Source organism: Camelus ferus, chromosome 7 (genome assembly GCF_009834535.1).
Source record: "Camelus ferus isolate YT-003-E chromosome 7, BCGSAC_Cfer_1.0, whole genome shotgun sequence".
In the NCBI taxonomy this organism is placed as follows: Eukaryota; Metazoa; Chordata; class Mammalia; order Artiodactyla; family Camelidae; genus Camelus; species Camelus ferus.
Genome location: NC_045702.1, coordinates 83,856,894 through 83,872,561, shown reverse-complemented (window position 1 = coordinate 83,872,561; position 15,668 = coordinate 83,856,894). Strand labels below are relative to the sequence as shown.

The 15,668-nt window shown below is 52.4% G+C and overlaps 1 protein-coding gene across 1 annotated transcript; it reads left to right on the top strand.

Annotated features, from left to right (window-relative positions):
• Window positions 1-8,520: 8,520 nt before the first annotated feature.
• LOC102503791 (whey acidic protein) lies at window positions 8,521-9,856 on the top strand. Its single transcript, XM_006175138.2, has 3 exons — window positions 8,521-8,636; window positions 9,134-9,274; window positions 9,597-9,856. The coding sequence occupies exons 1-3, from the start codon at window positions 8,555-8,557 to the stop codon at window positions 9,854-9,856; spliced, it is 483 nt and encodes a 160-aa protein (XP_006175200.1). The 5' UTR covers window positions 8,521-8,554.
• The last annotated feature ends 5,812 nt before the right edge of the window (window positions 9,857-15,668 follow it).

Genomic DNA, 15,668 nt, shown 5'->3' with positions numbered 1-15,668 from the left:
GCTTGTGGCCCAGAGCAGGAATGCAAAGGCAGCTTCGCAGTCCAGGCTTACCTCGGGGTCCCTGTCTTCCAATCCTACAGATTTTGATGCTTTCAATGAGACTTTTTAAGCCGTGATTGCTCAGCTTCCCAAGTTGCCCTTGGGGTAAGTGGATCTGAGTTGCCTCTCCACCATTACAGAAGTAAAAGCCTGGCTTCTGGTTCTTTGAGAGAACCCAGTGAGACTGATACACAAAAGAACAATGGCCAGACCACGTGGAAAACAGACCTCTGACCCACAGCCCGCAGCAGCCTGCCCAGGAACGCACGTCCTCAACTACAGCAGCCAGCCCGGGATGCTGGCAGCTGTCTGCATAGCAGACTTGCAGGAAGCCAGCCTACTGTCTCTAGAGACAACCCAGGAAGCCACACAATAACCCTGCAGCAGGGTTACTGGAGAGTAGATTCTTGTCTCATGTGGAAGGAATTCAGAGACGGGACACAGAAGTCAGGAAAGCAAAGCGAGGATTTATTAGGTGACAGTACACCCTCAAGGGGAGAAGAGGCACAGTCGGGTGAGCAGCTGTGAGACAGGAAGGAAGGGGACAGGGCACAGCCATTCAAGGAATGACACAGCAATTAACACCAAGATGGTGGAAAATTCAACTCCCAGTAGACCTTGAGGCCCAAGATGGCAGGAGACTGCTGGTAGACCTTGAGCTCCATTATACGCTCACTGTAATATGTTAGCATGGTAAATGGCGCTCCCACAGGTGCCAGGACAGTTCCGAGGCTGACCGTAAAAGGTCAAAAAGAGAGCAATGGCCCAGTTCCTAGGAATCCCAGACCCTTCCCCAAAGGAGGTGGGCAAACTGACTTGTTAGCATATAAAGTTACTGAGCCCATAAAAACTGACAGCCCCTACACCTCGTGGCCCCTCTCCCTTCGGAATGAGACAGACCACACTCTGACTGTGGAGCGTGTATCTAGTTTTACTTTAAACTGAGCACCCAACCCCCACACCTCATGGCCTTTCTCTTGCCTTCTGAGACAGCCTGCACTCTGTCTACGGAGAATGTATCTCTCTAGTAAAATCTAATTTTACTCAGCTGTGGCTTGCTGTTGAATTCTTTCCTGCACAAAGCCAAGGACCCACACTCGGCAAGGCGCATCCCAGGGGCTCAACCGAGACCTGAGACGCGGCCAACCTCTCGCCCCACATTTTTCTGCATCAGCTGCACTGAGTTTCTTTGGAAGCTGGTTATATGGGGTGTGAAAATGAATGGGAGGAAAATTCATTGGGGAAGGAGAAGTTTGAGACCTATTTCCCTTTTTTTTCTTCCTACTGCTAAATATTGGCTTTTCCCTCAAAGTCTCCCACTCTTTCCAAATATCTATACATGTTAGTATATGCTTTAAGGTTTGCTGACAGGCAAACAGGGATGAGGTTGGAAAGGAAGCAAAGACCAGCCAGGGCACGTTGTGGGTGGAAAATGTGCAGCTGTGATTTCATTCTACAGATTCACTGCGTAATCCGAGTCACCCTTCTGTAACATGGAAAAATAATATCTGGTCCTCACCTAACCCAGAGCTCATAAACACCCAGACAGCAGCCGCTATCTTACTGTTAGGAAAGTCTCTGTTTTCTACCTTGTGGGTCATTTATTTCTAGGGATGCTGGCGGGCCCATGAAGCTGTCCAAGAAACAAGGCTGGACCCGAAACATTTCCCCACTGTGGGCAAATCTCTTCTTCACTGGTGAGGCTGTAAGTCCCACACCCCCAGGACTCCCGGTCTGTGGTGTAATTACTGTTTTTACACGTCCTTGAGTAGCTCTGTCTCAGCTTGCTAAGGCTGGCAAAACAAAATTTCACAGACAGGGTGGGTTCAACAACAGACACTAATTTTCTCACGGTTACGGAGACGGGAAATCTGAGATCATGTTTTGGTAGGTTTGGTGTCAGGTCATAGTTCCTGATTTTTATCGCAGCTCCACCTTCCGGAGAGGGATTTCTGTCCTGAGTTAGTCTTGATCAGAAGTGTCATGGCATAAATGCCTGTGGGTACTACTAATCTGCAAGGCTAATTTTATTATAATCAAGGCATAATGAGCAAACGGTGACATTCAGACACCAGAGATTCTTGCCTTTTCCCACCTTTCTTTGTCTGCCTCTAGGATCCTTGTCACCCCACAATGTGTGATTTCCTGTTAGCCCGGAAGTTCCTGCTTTGTCTGCCCAAGGACCCCGTTGTTCACAAGATGCATGGTTTCCTGCCATTTCGCTGGTACTCGCCTCTCTCTGCTCGTATCTAGCTATCTGCCTGCTCTGACAAATTGACCCCAAATAGCCAGGACTTGGTCAATAACTTCCCCAACTTCTGTCCCTACTTCCAACTCAGGACCAACCGGAGAAAGCCAAACATGCTTCCCCAACCAATCACGTGGGACACCCCCCTTCTTAGAGTGCCCCCAGCTCCCCTAGACCCACAGTCCCATCAGGGCACACCTGAGCCCCTTCTCTCCTCCAGGAAGCTCTCTCACTCCCCTGCCTGCCCTTGAGTCTCTGCCAAACCGAGTGCTGGGGGCGATTCCCTCCCACAGCCAGCCCTGCACACACACCTCTGCTTTCCTCATCTGGTTGATTTTGTTCATTTCCACACCAGGAAGCTAGATTCTAATGGAAAGTCTCCCAATTCTGTTAATGTTGACAACAAAAATTAAAATTTTAAATAATGGGAGGTGACTGGGCTGTCAGATTACAGAGTCTGTTGAGTAAAGCGGGAGCCTCTGGCTTCTGTGAATGAAAATTTTAGCCAGCCATATCAGTAAACAAAGAATGCTGTGGCCATCAAGTCATCAGCTGCTACTGCCACCCTCCCTACCCCCATCCCCACCAACAGTGAGTGGAGGGAACTCAGGATGCAGACAAGCAGGCAGCCCAGCCTCTGCAGCCACCCCCAATCATACACCCGGAGGGAACTCAGGATGTGGAAGAACAGGTTATTGGCCCAGATAACGAAGTGCATCTCAAAGGAATGATTCCAATGAGCCCAGGCCTTTGCACCTTCCTACACATAAAAAAAGTGCTAAATTCCTTAACTTGAGCTATCTGGTTTTCTTAAATTAACAGTCATCTTTTGATGTTCCAACTACCTGGTCTTTGTTGCAAAGACTCCTATTTACCCTGGCTTCCACCTTGCCACTTGGGAGCAGTCCCTCAGAGCGATCTGAGAGGCTGTCATCCCGGGCTTAAGTCCTCAGAAAGTCCGCCTAATAAAACATAACTCTCAACTTTTACATTCTGTATCTTATGTCAGTCTGGGCTCACTGAAATCTTTCCTTTGATATGCTTCTAGCTATCCAGAGCCAGTATCCTGTGCTCCCACATCCTGAGTTCCCTTGGAGGCACCAGTGGCTGCAGAGGCCGGGCTGCCTGCTTGTCTGCATCCTGAGTTCACTCTCCTCACTGTCAGGGATGACAGTAGTGGCTGATGGATGACTTGATGGCCACAGCATTCTTTCTTTGGCTAGCAATATTTTTTGTTCACAAAAGCAACTTTCCTTTTTGTAACCAAGGCTGTTGCTCCCAGGATCATACCCCTGCCCCTCCCCCAAACAGAAACCAATTACTCTTCTCTAAGTCTCGGGAGGCAGTTGCAATGAGTAGAAACAAGAACTGGCTAGAACCAATGGAGCCCAGGATGGTGGAGGATTTGACTTCCAGTGGACCGTGAGCCTCATTGCACGCTCATTGTAACATATTAGCATGCTCAACAGCACACCCACCAGCGCTATGACTGTTGATGACTGCCATGACAACAACCAGAAAAGCGCATAGAAGAATGAAAAGCTCTTACAAGGACTGACTGGCTCCAGCACACCTGGAAGGAGGATGTGATGGCACAAGCCTCTTATAAGAGCCCACGTGGCCCAGCTGGGGTTGGAGCTGTCTCTGCCGGCCAGCTTGGCTGACAGCTCCCTGCTCAAGTGCTCCCTTCCCCCTCTGAAGTGCTTTTCTTTCCTTTTGCATGCTTGAGCTCTTTCCTTCCTGTTCCTCTTCTGAGCAATAGAGTGGCTGTTCACTTTGTCCCTCTGCCTCTGTTGCACTATTTCTTTCACAGCCAGTGTCAGGGACCAACACTTCGGTGGGCTTCCTTACTTAGGGGGTCCCTCCATCTGCTAACTGCAGCACCGTGCCTCTTGGCCCCTGGACTGTCCACACCTTTCATCCTTTCTCAGCCTCCAGGCCCCCAGCCAAGGAGATACCTGCACCTGGGGCAAGAGGGCTGCTCCTCATTCACTAGTGTCCTGGTCAGATGACTAGCCTAGATGAACGGGCGACGAGTGAGGACACTGAACCCTGCCACCCAGGCCTTCCTCTACAAGGACTGCCCAGCAGCCCCTGCAGCCCACCCTTTGCCTGGATGTCCAACCAACCCGACGGACCTCTTACAGCCTAAGGGAGCTGCGGTGCTGCTGGGACAAGAGCGAACGGGCAGGGCTCCCGACAGCCCCACACCCAGAAGCCCGGAGCAGGAGGTGCCAAAAGAACTTTGAGACTTAGAGAAGGAAAGAACTTTCTGGAGAGGGACAAGAGGCAGGAGGAGCAACCACTGTGTGCACTGACTCAGTGAGATCAGGGCATGGAAAGGTTCACAAGCTGTGAGAGATCCAATGAGGAGGGCTGAGGATGGGACCTCCCCTCCCAGGGGCCAAGATGGTCCCCCACAGTGAGGGGCGTGTGAGTGTGTGGAATGGTGTGGCCTCCCCTACCTGGCCTTGGGCATGAGAGTTTGGAGGAAAGCTCGAGCCAGCTGACCCCATAAGACTAGTGGGGACCCTATGTGCTTAGCCCACCACGTAACTAATGCTCCAGGTGATCACAGCAGGGCCTCAGTTTCCCCACCCATCCTGGCACATGGGAGCTGTGGGGAGAGGAAAGGCCTGCAGGTCTTGGAAGAATCTGGGCTGAGGCCAGGCCAGTGGGGCCGGCAGATACCCCCAGGGCTCAAGAACCCCGTGTCCCTGCCCCAAGGCTGCTGAGCCAGGGGAAACACAATTCCTGGAAACTTCATTTTCTCTGTCTAGTCCTCAGGGCCACCCACCTGCCCAAAGGCCTGGCCCACCAACAGCTCTCACTCCTCCCCTCCCCGCAACTCCACAGGGCAGGCATCCCCTCCAGGCCATGGCCTTCCCATCCCCAGGCTATTAGAGCAGGCCCCCACTCCCCCTCCAGCTGAGAAGCACAGTCCCATCACGTAATGTAAAGGGTTCCCTTAGAAGCTGAGGAAATGGGTTAATGGTGGTTAATGAAGTGACCTGGTTCTCTGCCACTGACCACAGTGTTTTCCAGAAGTCCTGAGGGCATGGGAGTGCTTAGAGTATAATGTGATCTACACACCTGCAGCACAGCCCCAGGGACACGAGACTGGGGGTTGTGACATATACACACGTGCTTGTGAAGGAAAACACTGAATGCAGGCAAACCATGACATCAACAAGGTGACTCTGGCATAGGGACCATGTGTGATTTTTGTTTTCCTCTTCAAGCTTTTCTGAACTGTCCAAGTTTTCTACAACGCATGTTATTTTTTAATTAAAAAAACTTTTTAATTATCTTCTAAATGATCTCAGTTAAAATCTGTAGAAGGCTTTCTAGATTTGGAGGCATCTTCATTATTATTTACCCCATGGAATCCTCACACCTCCCCATTACTGTGGTGCCAACTGGTGTCTGCCAAGGCCCTTCAAAGCCCACTCCTAGGCTCTCGGATGATGTCCATCTGCAATTCCTTAAAAAACAAAGTACACCCTTTTCTGACGTGTGTTTGTCCTAGCAGAATCAAGAACCCTGGGAAATGGCTAACCTCACAATAGCTCACCTCACAATAGCTCAAGCTGACTTGTCTCAGCCCATGTTTCCTCCTTATCGGAATCGTAAATCCCACTGTCTCCTCACGGACCCTAACTCTCTTACCTCGCCCATAACCAACAAAAAACGTGTGCACGAGCTGATCACACAGCCCCCCTGTTCACCAACCACCCCTTCCCATAAGAGACTTCAGCAACAGACCCCCGGGGCTCACACAAGCTTCTCTCACCTGTGTGGCCCACTGTTGCCTGTAGCAGCGTATCTATTGAACTTTTCCTTTGTTCTTAAACATTTCTTTGTCTTTGGTAAATTCTTTTACTGCCTGCACCACTGACCAGCTGCATCCACCAGCAATTATGACAGATGTTGTTGTGGCCTCATTTCATAGGTGGGAGAACTGAGGGGTGTGTGAAGGGAAATGACCTGTCTGAGGTCACACAGCAAATGAGACCAGAGCCTGATTCCCAAGAACAGACTCCTTTCACAATGGGTTTACCCAGGGGCCTTAAACCCTGAGCCTTCAATGTGAGGCACAACTTCAATGTTAGCCAGTGGCATTTGTAGTCATTAAAAATACATTCTGAGATGGGATCTGCTAACAGCCCTCATGGCCCCAAAAGATAAAAATAAAGAATGCAACTTTTGTCCTCATTAATATAAAAGTACATCTAGAAATGAGTGGCGGTAGAAGTAAACCAGACCTCCAGGCAGGGTCTGGCCTCAATGCCCTTCCCGCCCAGGCTGGTGGGAAAGTCCAGTCTGGTGAAAGCAGTCAACCAGTTCACTGTGTCAGGAAAAAATGAAAGTGCTTACAAGGAAACTGATTCCTCAGAACAGGAGTGAATCTGAAAATAAAAGGAAAATAAAAAATGAAGGGAAAGCAGTTGAGTAAGCTTTGTGCAAAATGAAATACATGTGCCCATCCTATCCAGGGATGTAAAGTGTGCGATTTTTTGGTGATTCCGCATAAGAATTAAATGCTCTCCTGTTGGCATTTAAACTGGCATTGCACAATAGAAAGGTGAATGGTAATATTCACGCTAACCATGTAAACAGTGAATTTTTATTTAGTTAGGTTAACACATTGTTTATGCACCAATTTTTAAAGCAAGAGAGAGACATGGAAAAGAGGAAAATCTTTGTATTTAGTATCCTTACCAACACTGTTTTCCCACCTGTTGAATAAGGCAGCCCACAAAGCATGCAGACAGCCCCACTGTCCGGGAAGAAGGGACAAACCCTGACCCGAACCTGTGACTCTATGTCTGCGGCCAAGGGCCGTGTCCCAGGGAGCCAGAGGCTGGCAACTCAGTGTGAGGCTATGGCCCACGGCCTGGTGTGGTCACTCTGGCCTTGGACCCACCATCTGAAAGAGGAGGACCCCGAGCCCTCCTGGCCATGGTGTAGGGGAGGGACAGAGAACAGGGAGAGAAAGGCCAGTGGGGTCTGCCAGTGAGTGACCGTGGCCTGGCCACCCCTCGCTTCTCTGAACCTCAGTGTCTCCCTCTGGCCTGTGCTCTGCCTCCTTCCAAGGCTGCAGGAGGGGAAACAGCTGAAGAGGGGACATTTTGTGACCTGCCAACATGCAAAGTTACCAAAACATAGCAAGTCGCCATCGGCCAGGACCTCTAGACCCCAGTCGCTAAAGCTCAGTGCTGGCTACCCAGGGAGGGGCCTGGACTGAGGTCCTAGAACTCTGCTGAGGCCTTGTAGGGACTGAGATGGTGCTACCTGGGGCCTGGGGCCTGGGGCCTGGAGCGGGGTGAGCCAGGGGGACCGTAGCAGCCTGTCAAAGTGGAAGGGTGTTCTGGGCATCTGGAACTGCATGCAGTCCAGGCTGAGGGCCCCAGAGAAGTACTGAGGGGCTCTGTGTCCAAGGCCAAGAAGCCACAGGCCAGGCAGAGGAGTGGGGCCTGGACCAGGGGTGGGCACTGACCACCAGCACACGCAGTCATCCCGGGCACACCTTCCTTGTCCAAGCCCTCAGGGCAAAAGGATCAAGGAAATTCCCCGGAGAAGGAGGGCACCTAGCCTGAGTGATCATCCTGTCCCCACCCCGGTCCCTACACAGGGACACAGGCGGGGCCCTTCTGGGAATAGGCTTTCCCAGTGTCTGCCCTGCGCAGAAACAGCCCCGACCCTGAACCTGCCTGCCCCTCCCTTTCTAAGACGCCCGACATCCTCTGCACAGAGCATACGGCTCCTAAGTACAAGACGACTCGTTCTTGCCGTGGAAAGTTCGGGAAAAGACAAAAAGATACTGCAGGAGGAATAAAATGCCCTCCAAGGTCCCCCCACACCCGGGCTCCTCCTCCTTCTCCTCTCCCGGCGGACGGAGTGCTGATTTGGACACGTCACTCCCTGTCCCTGAAGGGCCTATCCACGACCACTGTGTTGTGTCATTGCGGATTCTATTTCTTCCTTTGTCTGCCCTTAATTTTTTGAATGCTCACAATAAACATGCATTACTTTCAAAGTGGAAAAAAATGGATCCACTTTATGAGGAATTCTTTTTTATTTAAAAACGTGGCCCAAGGCAGTGGCCGCCCAGTCTGGGGTCGGTCCAAGCTGGAAGTCTTTTGGTCCAACTGGGGCAGGGCCAGCCACTCACCCTCCCCCACCGTGTTCTTCTTCCCGCCTCCTCCTTTAAAGGTGCCCCAGGGCCACGAGCCACCATCTGTCACCTGCCTGCCACCTGCCACCATGCGCTGTCTTGCCAGCCTGGCCCTGGCCCTGCTCTCCCTGGAGGCTGCCTTTGCACTGGCCCCAGCCCTCTCCTTGCCAGGTAAGCCCAGGAGGGGCATCCTGCCCTCCCTCTGCTCCAGGTCCCCCCACCCCCCGAAATGCTGCCCAGGCCTCACAGTTTGGTGACCAGGACAAGAGAGGGAGCAGAACGAGGGAGGTGCACCCTTGGGGTATCAGTGACAACAGAAGGGTGGGGTGCTGCCCAGAAATGCCCATGCATGGGGGGCCAAGAGCTGCAGGGCCGAGGCCACCGTCCCGGGATGCAAAGTGACCGGGCAGCTAGCTGGGTGTGGGGGGATCCTGTCCTCGGCCCTTCGGGGTCTTAACTCCACCTCCTGCAGTGGGCCTGTGGCCTCATTTCCTGACTTTCACAGCTGACTCACAACTTCTGTCAGCCATGTCGAATGTCAGTGTTGGGGTGCTGGAGACCGGACTCCCCAAGGTTCTTGTCCGCGCCCCACCTTGCTTTTTCCTGAGGCGCCCCAGGGGAGGTGGGATCCAGCCAGCCCCCCACCTCCCCGCTGGTCTCGTGTGCAGGGCAGGCCGTGTGCCCAGAGCTCAGCTCCTCCGAGGACAACGCCTGCATAATCTCCTGTGTCAACGATGAGAGCTGTCCCCAAGGCACCAAGTGCTGCGCCAGGAGCCCCTGCAGCCGATCCTGCACAGTCCCCCTCATGGGTAAGGCCACGTCTGGACAGAGGGAGGAACCAGCTTTGTCAGGGGTCCTCCTTGAGTCTGCACTCCACACCCCTCTCTCGGTGAGCCCCCCAGCAGCCCCATAAACTCGGCCCGGCCATGGCACGGGTTCACCCACCTGAGGCCCAGCTGAGGCTGGCCCGCCTCCTCCCAGCATCACCTGCTGGGCCCGCAGGCCACAGTCTCCCTCCCAGCCTGGGCCCTGAAGGCTCCAGGCCACCAAGGGGGAGGGAAGGGGGGACCAGCTGCGGGGCGGCCCCAGCAGGCCAGTGGGTGATGACGGCCTGGCCAGTCTCTTCCCCAGAGCCTGTCCTGAAGGATGGCCGCTGCCCCTGGGTGCAGACCCCGCTGACCGCAAAGCACTGTTTGGAGAAAAACGATTGCTCCAGGGACGACCAGTGTGAGGGCAACAAGAAATGCTGCTTCAGTTCGTGTGCCATGAGGTGTCTGGACCCCGTCACAGGCAAGCGTCTCAGAGACCCTTCTCCTAGGCCACCTTCCCAGCCACCACCCTTCTTTCTCCCTTTGCCTGCGCCGACCGTGGTGGCCTCTGCAAGGCTCTAAGAGCAATAAGATGCATGGAAGGGTGGGGGCTCAGGAGGCGGCGTGACCCGGGCCTGCGCCAGCTGCAGGCCCCTGCGGGCGCTCAGTGTGGCCATTGGGTTAGAGAGAGGGTGTCAGACTAGCAAAAGGGGCTCAGAGAAACCCAGAGACTTGCCTGGTGGGACCTGGTCCGGCCGGGTGGGCCCACCTGCAAGTCTGTGCCTTTGCCACTTAAGCCTGGGGAGGAGCTCTGAATTAGGAGCCCAGAGACGTGGTTCCCTGATAACAGTCCCTACCACCTGTGACCTTGCCGGCCTGCCTGCGGGTGATGGTGAGGGCCCAGGAGGGGTGGGTGTGGAGGGCTTACTGGCCCACCTGCAGTGTCCCTCCCTCCCCTGACCCAACTGTGGCGGGGCTCCACCACCCCTGAGGCCTCCATGTCCCCTGCAGAGGACTCTTTTCAATGAGGGGCATCCCTGGGAGCTGCCAGGAGTGACCAGCCTGAGTCTGCTCAGCAAGAACCTTCTCTCTCGGATCCAGACAGCACAAGATGCCTCCTATCTGCTGCTAATAAAAACCCACTCAGCTTCATGTCTGTCTGTCTGTCTGCCCTCAGCACCTGCCAGGAGAGACCAAGCACACAGGCCTTGCCTTCCAAGCAGGCTTGGAAGCTCCTGCAAACAGGCGATTCTGCCTGGGGACACGTGTGACGAAGTAGAGCCAGGCTCTTAGAGCTGGGGGTCATGATGGCCTCTCTGGGCTTGGAGAGACTTGTCCACCAGGCTCTAAGGGTCTGACCCTTTCCAGAGGTGTTGCTGAGCGTGGGTTCAGGAGTAGGAGTGGAGCCAGTAGGGAGGGCTTGAGGCTCAGAGGTTGCCACAGCCTCTCTCTATATCTCCTTGGCCTTGACCAGCTTGGGGGGGCAAGCAAAGAACAAAGGGTTACCAGGCGATTCAGTGCTGGCGCCACTCTCGGACAGCCTGGTTTAGAACCTCCAGGGAAGTGTTCACATCCCACCGCACAACCAGTCAGTGTCATTTCAGCTCTGACACTGACCAGCCAGAGTTCAAGTCCGGCCCCACAAGTCGAGGGCTCAGTCCCACAAGACTGTCCCCACTGCAGATGCCAGCTGCCAAGTCCTGGGGGCCACCTGCACTTTTACTCACTTGGTTATATATTCAGGGGTTCCTACCACCTCCACAGATTCAATCATTTGCTAGAACAACCACAGAACTCTGAAAGCATGATATTTATGATTAGAGTTCTGTTATAAAGGATACAGACCAGGAACAGCCAAATGAAGAGACACATGGGGGAGGGAGGGGGAGGGAGATACAGGAGCCTCTGTCCCCGTGGGGTCAGGGTGGGCCACCTTCCCAGCACATTAATTGTCACCAACCCAGAAGACCCCTGAGCTTCTGTGTCCTGAGGTTTTCTCGGGACTTCATTAATAAGCATGATGATGAAATCATTAACAATAGGTGAATAACTCAATCCGCAGCCCTCCTAATCACACGTTGGTTCTTCTAACCACCAGCCTCCTTCTAGAGCTGTCTAGGACCCCCCCACACCGAGTCACCTCATTAGCATAAACTCAGGTACAGGAAAGGGGATATTTACAAATAGCATAAGACAATTGTAAGGATGGGGGAGGGTGTAGCTCAGGGGTAGAGTGCGTGCTTAGCATGCACGAGGTCCTGGATTCAATCCCCAGTATCTCCATTAAAAATAAAATAATAAAAAGTAAATAAATAAACCTAATTGCTTCCTCCCCCCTCCCAAAAAAAAACAAAGGAAACTGTAAGGAAATCCCTATCACTCAGGAAATTGCATGAGTTTTTGAAGCCGTGTGCTGGGAACAAAGACCAGATTTACTTATCTCACCAGAGTGGACAGCCTGGTTTGGGGGACCTATAGGCCAGGTGAGAACGTTTCTGACTGTCCAATCCTTTAAAAACACCTATATCCAGGCCAATTTGCCACCTGAGGTGACTCAAAGTGCAGACAGTTTAGGGTGGTTCCCAAAGTCCGGTCCCTACATTGGCAGCAGCGTCAGCTGCGGGCACCACCCAGACCTGCTGAGTCAGAAAGGCAGGCGGGGCCTGCACGCTGTCTTCACCAGCTCCGGCAAGTCCAGAACCCCTGGGTGTGGCTGCAGGTCTTCCTGATTTCGGGGTGCACCTGAGTCTCCAGGAATCCTGTTGAAATGCAGATTCTAATTCTGAAGGTCTGTAATTCTGCATTTCTAAGCAGCTTCCAGGGGAGGTCTGGGAAGCACCTGGCTCTGTGAGGTGATGGAGGCTGGAGCTGGCAGAGCAGTGCCTGGGACATGTCCCCAAGGTCCCTGTCCTGCTGAGAGCCGCCCCATCCCGTGGCAGGGTTGGGGGATTGGCTGTTTCTACCACAGACACAGCACCAGGAGTCGGGACACCAGGGTTGGAACTTGCCTGACCTGGGGAGCTCTCCTGCCACAGATCACCCTGGTCTGCTGCAGAGAACAGGGAGCTGCTGCAGAGAACAGCCTTAGTCCCATACCCAGGCCCCAGGTATCTTGCCACCGTTGGAGGCCACTGCTCCCTGGCAGGCATCAGGAGGCTGACAGGACGGTGTAGATTCACTCAGCAAACTGTCTGCCCACGGAGGCAAAGAGGGGACATCTGTGTCCCATGCAGCCTACGGAGGTGTCCCCTCTGCAATCTGCTCCCCATTACGTTCCTCTTACTTTGTGGCTAGAAACTGACACCCAGGGAGAAGTGACTTAGAAACAGGCAGTGATGCGGGGTTGGGGGGGGGACGCAACTTATGCTGGAGAAGCCCCTTAAAGACCAGCCCAGGGAGCCTCAAAGGTGCCACCTCCCGGCAGAGCTGTGTGCCAATCTTTGGCTTCAAGGATACCCCAGACCCATGGAGACTGGAGGGCAAAGACAGCAGGTGGGGCCTCCGGGCTGGCACAGCTGCCCGCAGAATTCCTGACAAACGGCAGGCAAGACTGTGGGGAAATAGAATTAAAAACAAAATCTCCTGCCAACCCAGAAAACCTCTCCACCAAAGTCATGAGAGAGAAGACAGATGTGTTACTGAATAAACGTTAAGCCAGAACTCCGTGCTCAACACAGAGATGGCAGAGCAGGAAGGAATGTCACCCTTTTCACGCCAGGTTAACCTGACCATCTGTGTTCGCAAGAGAATCAGAAACTAGTCCTGTAGTGGGAGGCCTGATGGCACCGTCTGTCACACTGCCCACTCCCACTCACCGGGTCTGGGTAGCCACCTGCGTTTGCTGATGACCTCTATCTGGAGAAAGAGCGAAGTTAGGCTCCCACCTCCCAGGGAAACTTGGAGGTGGGGGCGCGACCTCCTTTCAAAGAGATGCCCAGAGAGCATTCTCGGGTCAAAGCTGGCGGAAGGCTCGTCTTCCAAAGAAGGTACGTGCATTTTAAAGAGACAGGGAAGCATGCGAAATTACAGGTTTTCTAGGGTAAATGCCCTGAGAAAAAAGGAGGAGGCATTTTCCCTGAATTCCAGGAAGAAGTATGGCCCTTACTAACGTGTATGTCTTCCAGTCCTAGCTGGGGGCACTGGATCAGCAGTTGCTGTCCTGCACCTCGCATCTCCCCATCTGGAAAAAGGATCATAATTCCTACACAGGGTGGTGGGTGCTAATGGGGTGGGGGAGTCACACCCCTTTCTTGGGCCTCAGTCTCCCAGTCAGAGCAGCAGGGCTGTGAATGGATTTGCCAATCCTGTTAAGGCACTTGGAGTTGACAGAGTGAGGTATGTGTCTTGGAACATCGGGAGCAGCTGTGGATCTGATTCTTTTAGTAGAATTTGCTAAGGGCAGCATTTGGGCTCCTTCAGCCGTGTGTGCGAGGTTTTGGTGCTGGGTGGTGAGGCCATGCCAGTTTGATGGTGTCTGGGACCAGGCTTCGGACAGGCTCAGCTCCTCAGCCAGGTCTGGTAGCACATCCCGGGATGTGGCCACCATCCCAGAGGCACTGAACTCTGTGTCCACACACAGCCAGCTGCACATGGCAAGTGATGTAGCTCTGCTGGTCATCGAGGGCGACGTTGCCACCAGCTCCAGGATGCTGGCCATCCGGTGCTTCAGGATGACAGCTGGGAAGACAGGAGTGCACGAACTGGGTGCAGCAACACACACCCAAAGTAATCATTAAGCCAAGCAAGGATCATGAGATGATGGAAACCGTTGGGAGAAAGGTTCCTGGGGAGCAGGACCCGTAGATTGCTCAGTATTCACAAAGGGAGAAGCTGCTTCCACAACAGGCAGTTGGTCCCCCCTTGAGTGACTATGGCAGTTCTAAATGGAGCCCCAAATCCTTGGGCATCCTCCCCTCAAGAGCAGGGTTGGAGACTCCCTCTTGAGTCTAGATGGGGCCATGATCACTTCCATCAATGGAGAGTGTAGGCCTTACATGCCTCTAGAGTCTGGATGGGGCCATGATCACTTCCATCAATGGAGAATGTAGGCCTTACGTGCCTCTGGAGTCTGGCCATGAAAGGCAGAGGGGCCTCCCTTGTTTGCTGGAGCACTCACTGTCGAACTCCTGAGCTAAGCAAGAGAGGCCGTCGCACGTGGGCTCTCCCCAGGCTGTCTCTGGCTTTTAGCTATTCAATTGAGGCCCCAGTCCTGTGCAGCAGAGACAAGGCATCCTCAAAACATCCACCAGCATGATAAAACAACTGGGGTCATTTGCTCTGCAGCAACAATGATTAAGAAAACATATGTGTGCTCAAACCTGAGACCACCCACTCCTCCCACCCAGTTGTCCTTCCCAACCAGGCTCCCAAACTGTCGGCAGCTCTGGAAATGTCTCTACAAAGTCTCACCAGCCCAAGAGGAAGGACATAAAAAAACATGACAGCAGTAGTTACCCCACAAAATGGCCTGACAGCGAGGCACACTGTCAATGTGCTCTACTCATGGGCTAGAGTTCCTTCTTATTAGCCCACTGTTTTGTTTTTTTTTTTTTAATATAACAGCTTTATTGAGGTATAATTCACGCAACATAAAACTCACTCTTTAATGTGTAGAGCATAGTGATTCTTCATACATTGAGTTAACTGTGCAACTATCTAATTCCAGCACAGTTTTACCCTCCCAAAAAGAAATCCCATACCCATAAGTCTTCCCCCATTACACTCCTCTCCATCTCCCCAGCCTCTGGAAACCACTAACCTACTTTTGAATCAATGGATTTGCCTCTTTGGGACATTGTATGTAAATGAAATCACATAACATGTGGTCTCATCAGTCTGGCTTCCTTCACTTAACATACTGTCTTCAGGTCCCATCTGTACTATTTTTGGATGACTTCCACTTTAGGAATATACATTTGTTTGTTCATTTGTCCCTTGGTTATCATTTGAGTTCTTTCTACTTTTGGCTTTTATGAATAATGCTTGTATGAACACCTGCATACAAGTTTGTGTGTTGACATATGTTTTCCATTTTCTTGGGTATATACCTAGGAGTCACGCAGTAATTCTAAGAAACTGCCAAACTGTTTTCCAAAGCTGCACCATTCTACACATCCACCAACGATACATGAGTGTTCCAATTTCTCTATATCCTCACCAACACTTGTTATTTTCTGGGCTTTTGTTTTATTCTAATTTCAGCTACCCTAAATGGGTGTGAAGTGGCACCTCATTGTGGTTTTCATTTGCAAAAGATTAGTATCTTTTCATGCGTTTGTTGGACATTTGTGTATCTTCTTTGGAGAAATGTCAATTCAAATTATTTGACCATATGTTAACCAGGCAATTGCATTGTATTGTTCGGTTGTTAAGAATTCTTTCACTCAACATCATT

What these genes read in the sequence shown, in the direction of transcription:
- LOC102503791 (XM_006175138.2), top strand. Translation starts at nt 8,555, where the DNA reads ATGCGCTGTCTTGCCAGCCTGGCCCTGGCCCTGCTCTCCCTGGAGGCT. An exon ending in CCCAGCCCTCTCCTTGCCAG is followed by an intron (nt 8,637 to 9,133) that starts GTAAGCCCAGGA and finishes TCTCGTGTGCAG; the next exon opens with GGCAGGCCGTGTGCCCAGAG. An exon ending in CTGCACAGTCCCCCTCATGG is followed by an intron (nt 9,275 to 9,596) that starts GTAAGGCCACGT and finishes TCTCTTCCCCAG; the next exon opens with AGCCTGTCCTGAAGGATGGC.